Genomic DNA, 17,824 nt, shown 5'->3' on the forward strand with positions numbered 1-17,824 from the left:
CATCCTGTAAAACAGATGTGATTATTCAAGATAAGATTGCCTGTTTGTACAACATGTACACCCGCTGAAAAGCATTAAAGGAGCATGTATTTATGATTTTATAACTGCTGCATTGGAATGCTGTTGGAATGATAGAGGTTTGATCATATATATGTGCTATTATACTGCAGATACATGTACAGATATTTTAACTCAAACAAATACAGAGTAAAAGTGGTCACAATAATGCTAAATGTACCATAAATTCACCGCCCTGTTCCCACCTTGACACCTCTGTTGGTTTAACTGGACAGCCTAAAGTAACAGTTAATTAACATTCTCTATATCTAATAATTAGAAATGCATTAAGAAACAGCATTCAGGTCGAGGCACCCTGTGATTTAATTTCAAATGGTTAAGTTGGAAGGAGTGCGTCAATACCTGAGATACTATGAATATATGTATATGTATATATATATATATATATATACATATGTATATATGTATACATATATATATACACACACACACACATATATATATATAAGGGCTAAGGGCAGTGACCTTGACCAGGTCGCCTACTGATATTTGTTTTGAAATCAACTACCTCATTGATGTACCGTCACCTCTCCTATTACCTGAAGCCTTGGATATGTGCAAAAGTAACAAAAGACCAATTACTTTTTCGCCTAAAGTTACCCATTCCAGCTCACAGTGTTGACCTAATACACACGTCAAACTCAAATTTTGGAATAATTGTGGGTAGTTTACACACAACTTGGCATAAACAGATGGAATGAAGCATTAAGGATTTTAGTTTTGGAAAATTTGGAGGCATTTGTGTTGAAAAGTCTATTTGTCATTTCAAAAATATTAATTTTTGCTGTAGTGCCACTCTTTATTGCAGTTAAAAATGACACTGTATTGTTTCTGTTTGATTGTTGGCAGCAAAAATCTTTTACAGTGGCTAAAGGTCACATGTTAAAGGCATTTTTAAAGTTAGTCAGGACAAAGAAGGAGCAAACTCTATGTCAGCATGTGTAATCTTTAGAATAACATATCTAATGTCAGCCTTGTCCACAGGTAGAAGCCGAAGACTGATGTCAGTATCAAAGAAGTTAACAGTAAAGTCACTGCAGGCTATGTCGCTGATCCAGTGGCTTCCTGGATCCATGATCACATTTATCACCACAGACTTCACAGAAAGCGGCGAAATGCAAGTAAATCATACAAAAGCTGAACTTCTGTAACCCGACTTCATTCACAGTGAAACACAAAACCTTTTTAAAAAGTCATCACCAGGAGGTCGATGCATGGTTTTAGTGAAGTCAGCCTGTCTTTGGCTCTCCATGAAAGTCATCCTTCACTCTGATTTAAAAAGATATGTGGATGAAAGTTTTACAGAGAATTCTGACTCAACCCTAATCTGAGCTCTTCACTATGGAGTGTTTACGTGTCATTGCAGCCAGGACGCCTGCTAAACAAAGCCACAGAGCTCATCTGTGGCTATGAAATCAAGGCAGAAAGAGCAGCCCAGGCGTTGTGATGAGAAGTCAAAGCGTGCAGGGAGCTAGAGATCGCCGTACCGCTCCAGACTTAAATGCAATACTGTTCTGAAGGCGAGAGTAGTGGCCCTCTCAGTCAGCTGCTGGTAGTGTGTGTCTTCCCTTAGTCTATCTAATTGTCTGCTGGCACTCATGCCAGCTCAGGTCGTGCCTCCATTTCTCCACGAGATGCCGTACGCGCTCGCATGTACTCGCTGGTCTGAGCTGCCCCCTGGCAGCCATTGCCGAGGCGCCACTTCCGTACAGCCAGGAAGGTGTTTATGCCATACACAACTGTCACCAGGAGGCCAAAGACCTACACAGAAGTGGAAACAGTGTAAGTGTAAGTGTTTAAAGTGAATGAACAGGCATACAGATAAATGAGTTTCTTACTAAAACACACACACATACACACACAAACATGGTTTAGTGTTTGAAAATGCACATTCAGGTTTATTATGGCTTCTTTCTGCTCTCACATCAGATAGCATATGACTCAGTGATGACAAATCTGAATAACTGGAGCAACCAGGACCAGTAGCAGTCAGATAATGTAATGATTAGTCAGCACAAAACAAACTCTAAATGAATGAGTTATTACTGAGGACTTATCAAACGCATGCATGCATCCTTTGTGATATCATAGGATATTACATGCTGACTGGACATGGCTACATGAAAATGTACAGACATAACAGGTGAGTTGTGAACATGTACAGTTATATACATTATGAGTATGCCATTTTCGCTCCAGCTACTCACCACTGCAGCTATTTCAGCTCCAGTTTTGGGGTTGATACAGGCCAGTACAAGAGATGACAAGAAGAAGAAGAAGGTGCTTGCAGCCGTGTTAACCAGGTCCTACACAAACACACAAAAACAAACATGATGACACCAGGACTGCTTACCAAGGTTTACTTAAGAGGAGCGGCTGAGGCTGAGCACTTAAAATGATGTTTTCATTTTTGTTGTCAGTAGTAAAAATTATAATAAACAATTGTATACATGATAAGTTTATCCATAAATACATACAACTAAAGCAGGATAGCATTTGAAATGTTTCAATACTTTTGTCAAAACGATACTTGAGATTTAGTATAATACTGTGTTCAATGTATTGTTTAATGTTCTCTGCACACAGGAAGAAACAAAAGTTACATTTTCTGAAACAATAATCCAGAAGGGGAACTGTCATGATCAAAGAACAGGTAAACAAGATTATGAATCTGACCATGCATTCAATGCCAAATGAAAACTTTAATTTTTCTATACTTAGTTATACAGTTATATTCAACTATAAACACATACTGTATATTCATACAGTAGGCTAAAGATGAGACCTAGAGCTGCAAATAAAGATTATTTTCTTAATCTGCCGATTATATTCTTGATTAATTGATTCACCATTTGTTCAATAACATGCCAGAAAATTTTGCAAAATCTTGATCACTATCTCAAACTGACATCCTGTCATGTCTTGTTTCCCATCGACAACCCAAATATATTGAATTTACTGTTGAAGAACACTAAAAATAACCAGAAGTCATGTTTGACAGAAGCAAGTGTGAATGTGTTAAATTATAGCTGGCTAGATTAATTTTCTGTTGATTGATAAATCAATTAATTGATTAATTGTTGAGGCTATCATGATACTTACTACATTTATACAATTATCACAGCAGGATATATCTGTTACCCCAAAAAACATTACATATTACTTATGGAATTCAAAATAGATACATTTATTAACAATATTTTATCCAAAGCACCATGCAGCTGTATCAATGCTGTTACAAATGCTGCAGATAGTATACACAGCTGTGTGTATGAGGCAGTTTTGACACTATTTAAACTTCTATTAGTCTTCACAATAAAGCTGTTGACAAGGTGACTGTCCCCGACTACATCCTGGTGTGACATCCGAGTGTGGTGTTGCATCATGTTGAGCAAACATTCTTCTAACCAGCCGGATTGCATCTCTGGTGCTTCACTAAGCCATATTTAAAACCTCAGGAGGGCAAAGAAGCCAACAGCAAATAGTTAAAAGCCACCTAAAACCTCATATTACACACAAACATCCCCATGAGGAAGAGAATGGCAGTGAGATACTTCTCTATGATGTTTGGTATGTTTCCCTCCTGTATGGGAAGAGTTAATAATTAAGTGCTCAGCATGACTGGGGCGCGACCCTCGTGATCAGATGCGTGACTGTAATCATTGCAGACATGGTCTCTCACAAGACCCACAAGGCTCATACAACAGCGATGTCACAAACACTAAAAAACACACAAACACACACACACACACACACATACACATACAGAAAAAAACAACAAACAAAGCAGGCAATTCAGCAGGACATAAAAACTGTAATAATGTGCTATTGATCGTCGGGTTTAATCACTGATGCATTAACATGTAATCATAACACCTCACACTAACTGGCACAGTCAATATACACCAATGTTATAATCCTAACTGTCAACTGAAATCACAACCCCACCCCAGTACACACTGCAAGCACTACTCACACACACTACCATTTATCTCGCCCAACTGGTTAAACAGGAAACACTGTATAGGCTGTATAAGTTACAGAGTCCTGTTCTCATATGCAGCTGAGCTTTCAGACAGCATTTAGATCACAGATTCTCTAAAGATCCAGGAAGTTTAGTCCCTCCAGCTGATGCTGGAGTCTCTCTACTTCAGTCATGCACATTCCAGGTTTTAACCAGGCCAGCACTTTGTAAAACCTTAAATAACACAAACAGAGACTGGACCAAACCACTGGCTCTCTGGCTTATTACTGGCCTGCATCATTCTTTTACAATCCTCTCTACAATATCTGCAAAGATTCAGAGCATTAAATAAAACTAGTATCCTTTAAAAACAGTCTTAACATGCTGCACTTAATATTCCATAAACACGTGATGTTCCATGTTATATTCATTATATATGGTTCTATGTTTCTATCTCTTGGAAATACTCATTGGATTGCAGCTATGGAAACCCTGGAGGACCCAGCAGAGCTCTAATTAGGAAATATATTCTCTTGACAGTTGGGGCAAGTCACACAGGGCTAGAGAGCTTCATGCGAGAATGAAATGTCTCTCCAGCTTTTACATTTATGACTGATCCTTTCTAAAAGGCAAATAAAGATAGTGGGAAAGTATTCTGTGCATTTTATCTGCAGGAGTGTCAAACTGTCAGCTGCCAAAGTCGAGGAAGCTTTTATTAGATTCCACTTGCAGGTAAAGTAAATACAACATGAGCAAAGTGGTCTCTGGTCTGAACTGATGATAGATTCATGACTATAACTAGTGATAACCACAACCCTCAGCAGAGAGAGGTAGATCATTACTGGCAGGATAACACAGGGTCAAACAAAAAAACAAGGATGCATTAACTTAGATATGTGAAGATACTGTACATGAGAGTTGAAACAATTCCTTCATTCACAACAGGAAGTTTAATTGGCAACTATTTTCATAAGAAATTCATTTCTTAAGTCGTTTATAATTTTACTGGCTCCATCTTCTCAAATATGTGACTTTGCTGCTTTTTTATGTTCTGAATAAATTAAATACTTTTATGTTTTAGGCAGCTGGTTGCACAAAACAAGCTATTTGAATTTGTATGTCTTTTTGTCACTTAAATAATTGCTTAGCTGCCCCCCCAAATAAAAAGACAAAAAAACCCAATAGATTAATAATCACAATAATTGTAGTTGCAGCTCTACTGTTAAAAAGAATGAAATTAAGAAACCTGTGGAAAGTACACCTTCTAGATACCATTTGATTACACCCTTCATTGTTCTTCTGTTTGAAATAGCCACTTCATTCATGTGTTGAGATAAAACTGTAATGAGATACTGTCTGTCTGCTTCCAGAACAAAACAACCAAAATTAATTAGGGCACACTGGCAGGAAATTCAAACAGGAGAGTACCAACACAAATATCCCTCCCTCTCTTCCCCCAAAGTTGTGAATATTGTTCCCTGTGTTTGTCCTCAGGATTCATCTAACTTCTGTCCCAGAACCCTTCAACGTGGCTGACAAACCAAGCTCATTCATGTATTCAAAAGTTCAAACACGCCACTAGAAGTCACTAAGTGGCTTTACAGCAATGACTGCCTCCCATTTCCGTGTAGAAAGTGAGGGAGTCGGGGTCAGGACCTGTGTTTCCCCTGCAGCACTGCCAAAGTCATCATAGAGGGTGAACTGGAGGAGATGGGATCACATAGCACATAATTGTATGATCAAAACCCTCCTCTGAGACTCTAAACCGCATTATCCAAACACAACTCGTTCTACAGAGGAGTGACGGCAGCATCAGTCCACGTTTGAAGTTTGGAAACAGAAGAAGGCTGCAGAAGGGTTAACAGTTGGTTAGCACTCTGAAATGCTTACTCATGGTGAAATTCCCAGAGGCCCAATGTGACTAGAGTGGCTTTGAACTTGTTAGACATAAACAGCATGGGGTAGAGCTTACAGTTTGGAGAGCAACTGAGCATCGTGGGCTTATTAGCTACTACAGTTTGGAGTCAGGGGGACAGAAGGCAACAGCTACTGTAAGTCTTTCTATGCTACAGTTTGGTATCCAAAGAAGAAACCTACAGCACAGTTTTTGTGTCGCAAAAGAAGACACAACACAAAAATTGTTGTTCTCAGAATATATCTCTATATCTCTGTGCATAACAGCATGTTTTCCAGCAACACCGATGAGCCAAGCCTGCAGCCCACCACAGTCTGATGTCTGTAAAGAGCAACCTCCTCTGTGAGCCAAATAGCAACCCACAACCACACCTCTGCACGCAAAGACATAAACACTAACACATAATAATTAGATAGTTCTCTTATATGGACTATTATACGGTAGACCTGTGTGGAAAAATAATTAACCAGGGAAGCTGAGATGAGAAAGTCCATTGAGCCAAAGGAGAAAAGGAACAGAACGTCTCAGAATAAGAGTGAACAGGAGGATTTTAGATTATAAGGACTATACTGGTCACAGGTAGCTGGTGAAAGTTCCTAAATCAGCACTGCTAAATTGGCTTTGGCCTCTCTGTGACTGTAAAAAAGCTTTCATTTGGTGGTTCTGCCAAAAGGGGAAGCCAAAGGCACACCCTCTCTTCTTGTTTGAGGCAGGATACTGTACCAAGGATACCATAAAGCAATCTGATAGCTATGGTTGGATTTGGACATCTGGCTTAACATCCACTGCTTTACTACGACATGTAAGCTGTGTGGCCTCTGGAAATACAGTTAAAAAGCTGTTTTTCCACACCCTGCAGCTCAGAACACACCAACGTATGTGTGTATGTGTGTGTGTGTGTGTGTGTGTGTGTGTGGGGGGGGGGGGGGTACTGAAAGGCAACCAGCATCTTGCCGGAGAACACCCACCAGCTCATTTGCTTACAGCTGACAATGCATATCCTGCAACTGTAAGCCCTCCCAACTACTTCCATGCTCACTTCAGCCTCACAGTTTCACCATTAGCTTACCTTCTACAGTGAATCTTTGCTAAGCCTTGCCCCAACATTAAATACAAGACTCATATACTTCAAGCCCAGGTCCATATCAATAATCAGTTCCTGAGAGCTCATATACTTCAAGCCCAGGTCCATATCAATAATCAGTTCCTGAGAAATGAGGAAAGATGCATTCAGTAAAAGATTTTGTCTATTACATAATACAGAGTTAACTGTTTAATATTTCAGTACATTGATGACAATTATGTCATTACAAATCAAACTATTATTAGGCTGATTGGGATTAGGATGATTGAAAAGGGAAATAAAGAAAAGAGTGAGCATAAACAGGATGACTGCAACTTTCCACCCATTAAAGCTTTAACTTTCCATAGATCTTTTCTATGATTGATTAAATAAGAATGTAGGATTCATTTAACTCTAATACTTACATCACAGCTGAAATCACAAATATTCCAAGTTAATGTGTCAGATTTGAAAAACTCAACAAACCTATTTAGTTACAAACTTTTGCCTTTGGTAGAACCTCCTGCTGAATGCTCAAACTTATCATGAGTCTGTTGCAATGACACATTTCAAGAGTGGGCTCTGTACCTACCGTGAGGCTCCAGTTGATGTGGGGCACCTTGGTGTGCAGGTTGAGGCTAAAGATCAGGAGGAGGGCTCCTGTCACCACAAAGGCACTGCAGCTGACAAACTCGAAGAAGTAGACCCCTCCACAGCAGGAACACAACATGATAGTTTCTATGCAGATGAATGCAATAAGTGCTAGGACCTGAAGTGAGAGTCAGAGAGAGAGAGGAGACAGGAGAAAAGTGGGAAAAGTTTAGTATACAGTCAATTTAAAATTTAAATGTTTTGACATATTAATGACTGTTAAATTGCACAAACTTGTTTGATTTGTATGATTGCAGGCTTAAAGGGACCCTTCGCCAGTCTACAAAAGTATTAATGGAACAGCAGTATCATACAGTACATTTCCACAGATGTCAGTTAAATTCAATTCAGCCAGGTTTAAGATTACATAATTAAGGTTTAACTTTACTCATTTTGTCTCAGTGAACATCCATTTCTCCAGTTTAATGTGAGTGTTTGTTAGTACTGAAATTCCAGACTTTCCAGATGATTAAGTGATTGTCCTATGAATAGACCTGAGGCTATGAGCCCATCTCATGAGTCCCACTCCTGGCAGCCTGCGATGATGCCTCCCTCCAGCCAACACCCATCAACAAACCACAGTATGGGAAGAATTCTGCTATTTAGGTGTTCTTCTGCCATCTAGACCCTGACAAAACCACACACAGATTACCGACGGGCTCACAGCGATCCAAAACCCAGAGACATAACAGAACCAAGAGAATGCCACTGCAACATATTACCGACCTGAAGCTGCCCAATTCAAACCAGTTTAGACCAGATCTGGTTGGTCTACCAGTGTGGGGCAGGTTTTGTATTAAACATTGATATACTATATAATGGTAGGTTTGAGTTTAGGGAATATTGGAGGTTAAATTGTGAGTAAATCTATGGCAACAGGCCTTTTAAAAGGTACAAAACTGAAAGCTACAGTATATTTGCTACTCTTTTTACCTTTTGCATCAGACACATTATGTACATGTGCTTGAAAGAGTTGTTTGACTACTCAACAGAGGCCTTTTGTCTAATCTGTGTTTCTCTCTCCACTTATTATGCACGTAAGGTACAGCAGGACTTGAAAATGAAAGCAGACACTGTATCATAATGATGTCTGTTTGATTGTTCATGTACACTGCAAGGACCAGTTTTGCATGAACAGTTCTCATCCTCACACAAGCAAATGAACCTTCACACAAGTTTAAAAGATATGGTGAGAGGGTTTTTTCTGGACCTTTTCTCATTCATGCCTCTAAAAGGCGGTCCCTATCTCTGTTAGTGTGATTGGATGCAAACTATATGCCTACAGATACTGCCACAACAGACAGAAGAACAACTATCAGTATCATTGACTAAGAGGGAAAAACTGAAGGGATTCAGATAAATATTTTAACAACACATGCTTTGCCACATCTGTATTTTTGAGGGATTGTATGGAACATGGTACGAAAACACAACATATATTTGTTACAGTTTCTGTTAAGCGCATCAACTCCTATACAACTTACTGCTAGTGCAAACACTTTAAAAACAGTTAAAGGCAGTGTAAATCTTATAATCAAATCTGTTAACAGATCACTGAAGTGCTGCCTCCTTTGCAGCTTCTTCTCAGCAGGACACTGAATGCCTCACAGCTCCACACTTTTGTTCTGAAACTGAGATGCCTAAGAGGAGGCAGACATAAAACATTTCCTTTTTAAGTGAATTGAGTATTATATCACATGTATAGATGAAAGAGAATATTAATAGAAATTAACACTATCTGGGTGGGCATCGCTGATAGTGTAAAAAGTTACTCAGAGAACATTTTTATCCATAAATCCTCTCACTTGTCCCATTAATACGACAACAACGTGTGTTGTAATCCATACTCGTGAAGCCTCCACTGGCTCCAACATAAGCCCTTTCTCAAAAGACTCTTTAAATCCTCTTTAAATGTTTTATTCCTAAACAAAAGACTTGGCAACAATAGATGGTTACAAACAAGCATGTTGTAAATCTGTGAACAAAAAAGCAGTACATGCAAAGGGTATGTTTGCTAATGAATTATTGTCTGCTTGGACAAAGACATCTGGGACCCCAGATTTTTGGGATGACTTTTTAGAAGTACTCAAACTTTTTCTGGTGTGAAGACATTCATTAACTTTTCTCCTACAGAAAAGTGTCTGGGAAAAGATTTTTCAGAGGCATCATAGCAAAACTTCAGAATAAGAATAAAAGTTTTAAAGTAAAAAAGAACAAAATCAATATTTTCATCAGCTCTGAATCCAGCTTAAATCCAATTCAGCTAGTTGCATCTCGTTGCTCGACACTGCTGAGCAAATTCATTTGAGAACAAACCCAAACAGTCTCATTAAGTCTGCTCCTCCTCCCTCCTTGTTCTCAGCCTCAATAGCTGTTTCTCCAGTTTAATGAGCAGCGTACTGTTTCTGACAAGTAAAGAGTTGTTGTCTGATGACTGGCACTGACAAACTCTCTGCTTGTGACAAACTCTTCACGGTCCACAGTGGCTAGTGACACACTTTGGCAAAAACACACACAAAAAAGGGCCACTCTGTATTGTAGACATACTGAGCCAAACACCTTTAAGACACAAGTTCCATTTTTTGCAGCTGTTGAAGCCTCATTAGAGCATTTAGTTGGATAGCAGTTTGTCTGTGACTGTAACATAACCAAAAAGGCTACACCCAAACAGGAGTGGAGAGCTGTTTGGGCTGAGAATCGATGTCATGTCTCTTGAAAAAAGCCTATTGCTTTCCCCAAGGTCCCTGTGTAGCAGGTGTCTGGTAGCCATGGGGGAGGAGGCGGGGGATCACAAGGCGCTATAGTGCCTAATCTTATATGTAATGATTTTATGTCATCCTTCACCGTGACCCAATCTGTTAATCGTGTGTGTGTGTAAGTGCATGATCATGCAGACCGTCTCTTTTCCTCTGCTCTTCACATGCACGCACACACAAACACAAACACAAATACAAACACACACACACACACATCCTTATCTTTGGGATTATGCACATTATTAGATGCCTTTAAAGGCCTCTTGGACTCAGATCCCCTTCTTATACGCCATCTGTTGTGCACAGAAAATTAATGGAGGAGAAAAGAGGCCTCACTGCAAAGCCTATGCAACATTATATGCTGCTCTCTAAATACTAGGAGACCTCCTGCACTAAAAAAATACCTAAACTGTTAAATATGCCTGAGCAGCAGTCCACAGTCATCTGTGTGTTGGAAAACATAGCCTGCATGCAGGTTATATTTCACCCTAGGGGATAAGGTGTGTGTGTGTGTGTGTGTGTGTTAGTGCATGTAGGCAATGGCGTGCATGTCTCCCCACATGCATGCACAACTCTCTTGTTGTCTTTATGTCTCCCTACAAGCTCTGAATAAGTAATGTTTCAACCAGAAGAGCAGGAAGTGCTCGCTGACATGCAGGAGCATCTGGTAACTTCATTACACAGCATCCACTGACTGAAAATAAATGCCTTAGAATAATATTTCAATCACTACTTATTGCCCTTAAAAGAGGGGAATATTTGTTCACCATCATGGATGAACTGTGATGCAGCAAAAAAAACAACAATGTGATCAGTGTCATGTCAGGCCCTTCAAGGTATCAAATGCCTGTCAGTGTAGGAGGAGCATGAGGTGAGTATCAGTTGGACTTGTCCGACCCTGTCAAACGAGATACAAAGAAAAACCTGCTGTTGGGATGGACAAACGTGGTCAGGTTTCATGCTGCATGTTTATGATCAGTACAGGGTCAGCAGCAAGTTGTCTGGCTCTCTAAAAGCTAAAAGCTAAAAGCGTCCTGGGACCCAGTCTTCTTCACACACAAATAAAGAGTTTGTCTAAGTTAGAATGTAAATGGTTTGAAGTAAGTTTGGATGTTTTGATTCTTCCAAGCTGTCTTAAAATTCATCTGGAACTGTTGTTAGAGCAACAAGTAGCAAAGCCCAAACCTTCAAAATTGCAGGCTTGTAAACTGTTGGGCTCACCTAGCTACTTATTTTCAGATACAAATATCACACTTTCTCATATTTATAATGAAAGAATTTTGACATAATTATAATTGTAGATAAGAACATGCAGGCAATTGAAAAATTATGATGATAAATTGGTGTAATGAATCATAATGAAGTTACCTATATAAAATTAAAACAAATATCTAACAAAAAAACAAAAAACCAAAACAAACAAAATTAAAGTTTGTGCATTAGAAAGGAACAAATCAAAAGTTAGTTTGGGATACTCTGGGCAAAAACATTCTGACTGTTAAAAGACCAGTGGAGTCAGAACATATGACACTTCATTTGACATTTGTATACTAAAACTTATTAAGGGTTTAACTGCAGAACTTACTTGCTGAAACATGTTGAAGCAATTATAGCTGCTCTAAGGATGTTTTAATGAGCTTTCATTTCTATAACAGACATATAATTATCAACTAAAAGCACCTTGAATGGTCAATGAGGAGAACCTCATTGACCATTCAAGGTTTCATGCACCCAACATCATTCACAGCATGACCACAATCACTGATATATATATAATATCAACTTGTTTACCAGTGATGAAAATGTGAAAACAGTAGAAATGTAGCACTATGTAGAACAAAAGAACAGTAACGCTGTAGGAGCACATGTAAAATGAGACTTATGTCCAAATATCTATCTATCCCCAGTGTAAACAAGGCCTGGGTGTGGAGGTCATGTGATAAACATTTCCTTGGTAAAATCTTAAGGGAGTATGAACAAATGCCAGAGAGGGTGAGGCATTATAGCCCAGTAACCTTTGAGTAATGACTAGTGAAAACTGACATCATCACAAAAGCATAATAACACTCAGCACCTAATTCCTCCATGTGTTCAGAAAGATAATCCAAGAAGCTGATACAATCTGTACCAGTCTATTTACCATCAATTCTAATCATTACTTCATGTAACAGATTTCTGCATAAAGATGATTAATTATGAACACAGATTTCAACTGCACTTCAGTCAGAGAACAGCTGTCACAAACAGAGGTGCCAGATTGACCAGAAACTGTGCTACAGTACATGACCCATCTGCACTCTACCTACAAGTATACTACATCACTTGCAGTCATCTCTATTTCACCTTTTATCTGCTCTAAAACATCATCACACAGCCTCAGCTGAGACAGAGTTAAATGATTAGAGGACATTGCAGTATAAACGCAGGCCAGTGACACAATTAACATGTGGCCTCTTAGGCGTCCTCTAAGAAACTGAATATGAACTTGGATGACTTTCAATGGTCTTGTCCTTGTTAGGGAAAGAAACATGTGACTAGCTCAAACTGGAAAGTCAGTATCAGAGCTGAACAAAGCACTGAAGTAAACAGAAAGTGCAGATAGACGGCTGGCAGTAAGAACTCAGATAGCACACACTTGTATTTACATTGTCTGTAATGTGCTATATTTTAGTGCAAATACCAAAATAATATCTATGTCCTGGCAGAAACAAAAATGGGTTATACATTCAATTTTTAGGTAACAACTATGTTCATTTATCTGCTTCTTTGTAATATTTGCATTCACTTCTATCAACAGCTGTGCTACAATGCTCTCCTTTACAGCATTTACATCCTGTCTCTGTTGCGTGCAGGACTTATTTAGTATTTTTTGCAGATACAGTGATTGGTAAATGTATTTCTGAAACAAAGATTCATTTCTGGGTCTTATTTAAGAATCAATATGGTGTCACAGAGGAAAAAATCCTGATAATCATCTATTTAAATTATCATAGATTGGCAACTGCATTAGAACCATGCGACCACGCTCCAGTATGCTTGCATAAATGAATGAAGGACTAAATGTCATATTATAATTCAGAGCTGAAACAACTAATTGATTAGCTGCATTTTTCTACAAAATAGATTAGATGTTACTAGCTTCTTAACTGTGACTATTTGCTGCTTTTCTGTGTTATATGTGATAGTAAGCTTTTAGACTGCTGGTCAGACAAAAGAAACAATCTGAAGAAATCATCTTGCGCTCTGGGGAACTGCAGTGGGCATTTTTCAATATTGGCATTTTATGGGCATTTAATACACCAAACCAATCAATTAATTGAGAAAATAATCACATGTTTAATGGATAATGAGAGTAATAATTAGTTGCAGCCCTATTACAATTTCTTCATCTGCGGGGGCCTGTGCTGCTGAGGGAATGTAAAAGAAAAACTTGTTTTTGTGCTGCCATTGAGCAACTAAGTCAAAAACATTCATCCTCATTTGTTGTGAAACAGATGAAGACTGTGAATATGAATCTTAGTTCCTGCCTGATCCAAGCTTCTCCCACACTGACAACAGATGGCCTCTTATCCTAACTTCCCACGGACAGAGAGGTAAACATCACAGGTGTGTGCAACAGCAAAGGCTGACTGTGCTCCTCTGTAAGACCAGTGGGACACTAAGCCACCCACCAGCTGAAAATACTTTCTAGAGTTACAGAAAAGTTTTTAAGTGAAGCAGAGAAGCCAGTGCTGAGCTACACAGTGTTATCTCCCAACCGTTTGGACTTTAAGTTTGCTTGTGCTATCCAGAAACGCTGTTTGAAGTAATTGCTAGCTTCCTCAACTGCACGTTTTTTCCTGTAGTGGACACACTGCTCCATGTGTATGAGTGTGCATGCCTGCGTCTGAGTCTGTTGGCAACAGAACAAGAGAAATTGCTCTGGCTTGACAGATATTTCCTCCTCTGCTGAGTTGTCAGAGCTTTGGGAGCCCTCGTTCAGCTTTGTTGTCTCCTCTCTGAGTTAAACATCTGGTTTAGGTGTGTTGGTTTAAAGTGACAGTGAAAATATGATTTGTCCAGTGATCACTACATTCTGACAAAGAAATGGCCAGCAGATAAAGTCATTTTGTGCATTTTGTTTTTCTTGAAGAGACATTCAGGACCTAATCTAATATACAGGTATCATCAGGTGTTCTATTAGACCCATAACCACAATGAAGCAGCAGTGGAAGAGCAGGAGGCAGTCACACAATGGGAAGTTAAATTTCAGCCTACCTGCAAACATGCAAACCAAAAGTTGCAATGCCCCAAAACAATTTTACAATACATCTACTACACTATACTACAAAGCTAAATAAGTTCAGTAAGACACCGTGGAGAGCACAATAAGGAATAATAAAGGATACAAATTATTAGAAAACTGCAGTTATCGTTTCCAAAAAAGTCTAAGATGCAACCTTAATTGCATTGTTTTCATCCGCATCAACAGTCCACAACCCAAAGACATTCAGTTTACTGTCATAGATGACTAAAGAAACCAGGAATTACTCACATTTAAGAAGCAGGGACCACAACATTTCAGCATTTTTTCTTACAATATGACTCAAAATAATGAATCGTTGATAATGAATAGTTAGTGATTAATATGTGGTTTATAATCAGCTCTAAAAAGTATAGCCTATATTTTATTGGATAGGCTGGATATGAGATTCATGATAAGGGCAATAATCAGCACCTGGGAAAATATGCAACTGGCTTCACTCACCAGCCAAAAAAACTATGTTAAGCTATTGAGTGGCTGGTAATACATTGGTCATTCGGCCTGGGACAAAAAAATTTAACTTTGCACACTGCTTAAAGACCTCACCCCCTTTACCTGTAACTACAACAACTACTATGAAACTTGACTGACTACTATCAGCAACATGGTTCAGGTAGACCAGGTTGTGTTTAGGGGTTTAAAGTAAAATAAAGTGACTGTGAATAGTATGGTTCAGTTATTTAAAAAGGACAAAACTTAAGCTTAAAGTGTTTTTCTTTTCTGACCATATGTTAGTGACTGCTTGGTGGATGTTATGTCCATCAATGCTGCATCTTTTTTAACATCACTTTCATGAGGCTGTACATCTGTGAACTTACCATTTCAACCACCTTTAATATGCCAAAGTATGACCAGAGGTACTCCACATCGCACCTAATCCCCCCAAGAACATTCCTTGAATGGACGGGCTCAGTGGTGGGTTGATAAGGGCTGCTGGCCCCGGAGATCATGGAAGTGTTGGAGGCCTCGCCGTCAAAGCCCTCTGCCTCCTCGGTGCTCCTCATGATGATTACCTGTGTGTGTGTGTGTGTGAGGGGATGGGTGGTGGGGGGCTGGACTCCTGACTTAGAAATGTTAACCCCAACGCTGACAAACCACCAGGATCTACCTCACGGTGCAGGTTATGTGACAGAAAGCACACTTTGTTCCATGCAGGCGAGAAGTGGATGGAGAAAACAAACCAGACAGTCCACTTTTCATGGCCACCCCGCAGGGAAAGAGCCGCGTCGTTGATGAAAAAACACAAGCTGTTATCCGTTTAATGTGACCCTGCGATGTTTCCTCCTGCGTACAATGTTGCGTCTCTCTCGCTCTCTCTCTCTCAAAAAAAAAAAGCCGCACTTATAACTCAGGCGGGTCACTTGTTTGAGTCCCAGTGTCGCTTTTACCATGGACGATTCTGGTTAGTTCAGCAGCACCGAAAAATAAGCCAACCCGGCTGTGTGAGTCTGCTCTGCGACCGAAAAACACGCACCCATCACGGCCCAGAAGGACCGAGAGAGAACCGTATTGTGTCCTATTGTAAACTTAATTAGGCTCGTCTGTACAGCAGCATTACAGTGAGGCAGGCAGGCAGCCTATACGCTGCTCAGCTCGCTATTGATGCAAAGCAGGCTTGTCTCCGCCCCTCCGAAAAATTGCACATTCTTGTGTCGGCTCTGCGCCCGATTTAAGTATTCCCAAACAGCCTGCAAAACGAACCCAGCCGGAACCACGCCGACAGCACCGAGCTCTGCTGCGTTTTTATGGCTCCTCTTTCTCTTCGTCTGGTTCCTTTTTCTCGTCGTCGATAAAAACCTCTGCAGCCTGCAAATTCCCTCCAACCAGGCCTGATGAAATTATTTGTGTTCTCCAGAGAGGATTATAGTGTGACTGGCTGCGGTTCTCTCTTTTAATAGGAGTTCATATTCTACTCTATCATCCGGGGTATCACTGTAACAATCTTAATCTATTTTAACTGCATTACTAGTAGAGTATAACCCCTATTCTCCTTCTAACAGTAAGACATTAAATATTAAAATATAAAATATCCATATAAACATAATATGCATATGGCCTCATTGCATTACTCAGAGAGCAGTCGTATTTTTATGGTTTGCAGCTATGTCTCTTTACATTGAGTGTTTTAGGTGTGGCAGTTTATTGACAGCCAACATGCTGGATTTTTTTCAATGTCAATCATGTCAAGGAAACTTTCAGAATTGAGGGATTGGCCTCTTTAGCTGGATGAGCTTTCCTGTGCCTCACTGCCCTCTTACGGCCTTTAGTGGTATTGCAAGGTTGTCTGTGATGGAGTCTAAAGGATAAACAAGATGGATTAGTATATCGTGTCTGCGTATTGCCTCTAATGTTTTAGTGTTATACAAGTTATTATATGGAAACAAGCCTTGCTTGATAAAATAGATTTCTGCACACTTAGAACCTTGCAGTATTTCACTTTATTTTGAGTTTTCAGGCTATAAAAGTGAAATACTGCATAGATGTAAGGGTGCAGAAATCTCTTATCAAGTTTGGACTCAAAGACTGAGTTGGATCGAGCGATGGTCACTCTGTACAAATAACTTCTGCTAAAAAGTGCAGATTTACCCTAAAAATCATAGTCTTTAAAAGGAAAATACTTAGTTCTTAACTCATAAAGAAACAGTTTGATTTGTTTTGCAGATAATGTGCTACAACATGATTTCTACAAGCTGAAGTGAAAACACATTGGGTTACAGCATATTATGGTTGGGCCAACCCACAACATACGTTTAAATAGATTATTGAAATTAGGTTGGGCAGGTATTCATTTCCTCAAAAAGATGTCAAAGTAGATCTCAATTTGTGTAGAATAATTTGGGTATGTTACATGCATTTGCAACAATTCTGTGTTTTTTTTTAATCCAAGCATTGAAGGATACAAATCAAGGGATGACTGTTCTGGCTGTTTTGGGTCTGTAGGCACATTATGACTATGATATTAATCTTACATTTTGAGCTTTTAAAACTTGGATGTCTGTGATTTTTGACATTTTTACTGAAATGTTCAGTGAAAACCTCTGATGGAGTCTCAAAGCAATCATTTGGTCATTTTAAATGAACACTTTTTGCTATC

At 39.3% G+C, this 17,824-nt stretch overlaps 1 protein-coding gene across 1 annotated transcript; it reads right to left on the minus strand.

The window, feature by feature from the left end:
- Positions 1-1,647: 1,647 nt before the first annotated feature.
- On the minus strand, positions 1,648-15,734 carry cmtm4 (CKLF-like MARVEL transmembrane domain containing 4). The gene is made up of 4 exons (XM_053317604.1): positions 15,549-15,734; positions 7,613-7,789; positions 2,286-2,384; positions 1,648-1,839 (listed from the first exon to the last, which is right to left on the minus strand). Exons 1-4 carry the CDS (start codon positions 15,732-15,734, stop codon positions 1,675-1,677), a joined length of 627 nt encoding a protein of 208 aa, XP_053173579.1. The 3' UTR covers positions 1,648-1,674.
- Between the last annotated feature and the right edge of the window lie 2,090 nt (positions 15,735-17,824).

Source organism: Scomber japonicus, chromosome 1, assembly GCF_027409825.1.
Source record: "Scomber japonicus isolate fScoJap1 chromosome 1, fScoJap1.pri, whole genome shotgun sequence".
NCBI classification, from domain to species: Eukaryota; Metazoa; Chordata; class Actinopteri; order Scombriformes; family Scombridae; genus Scomber; species Scomber japonicus.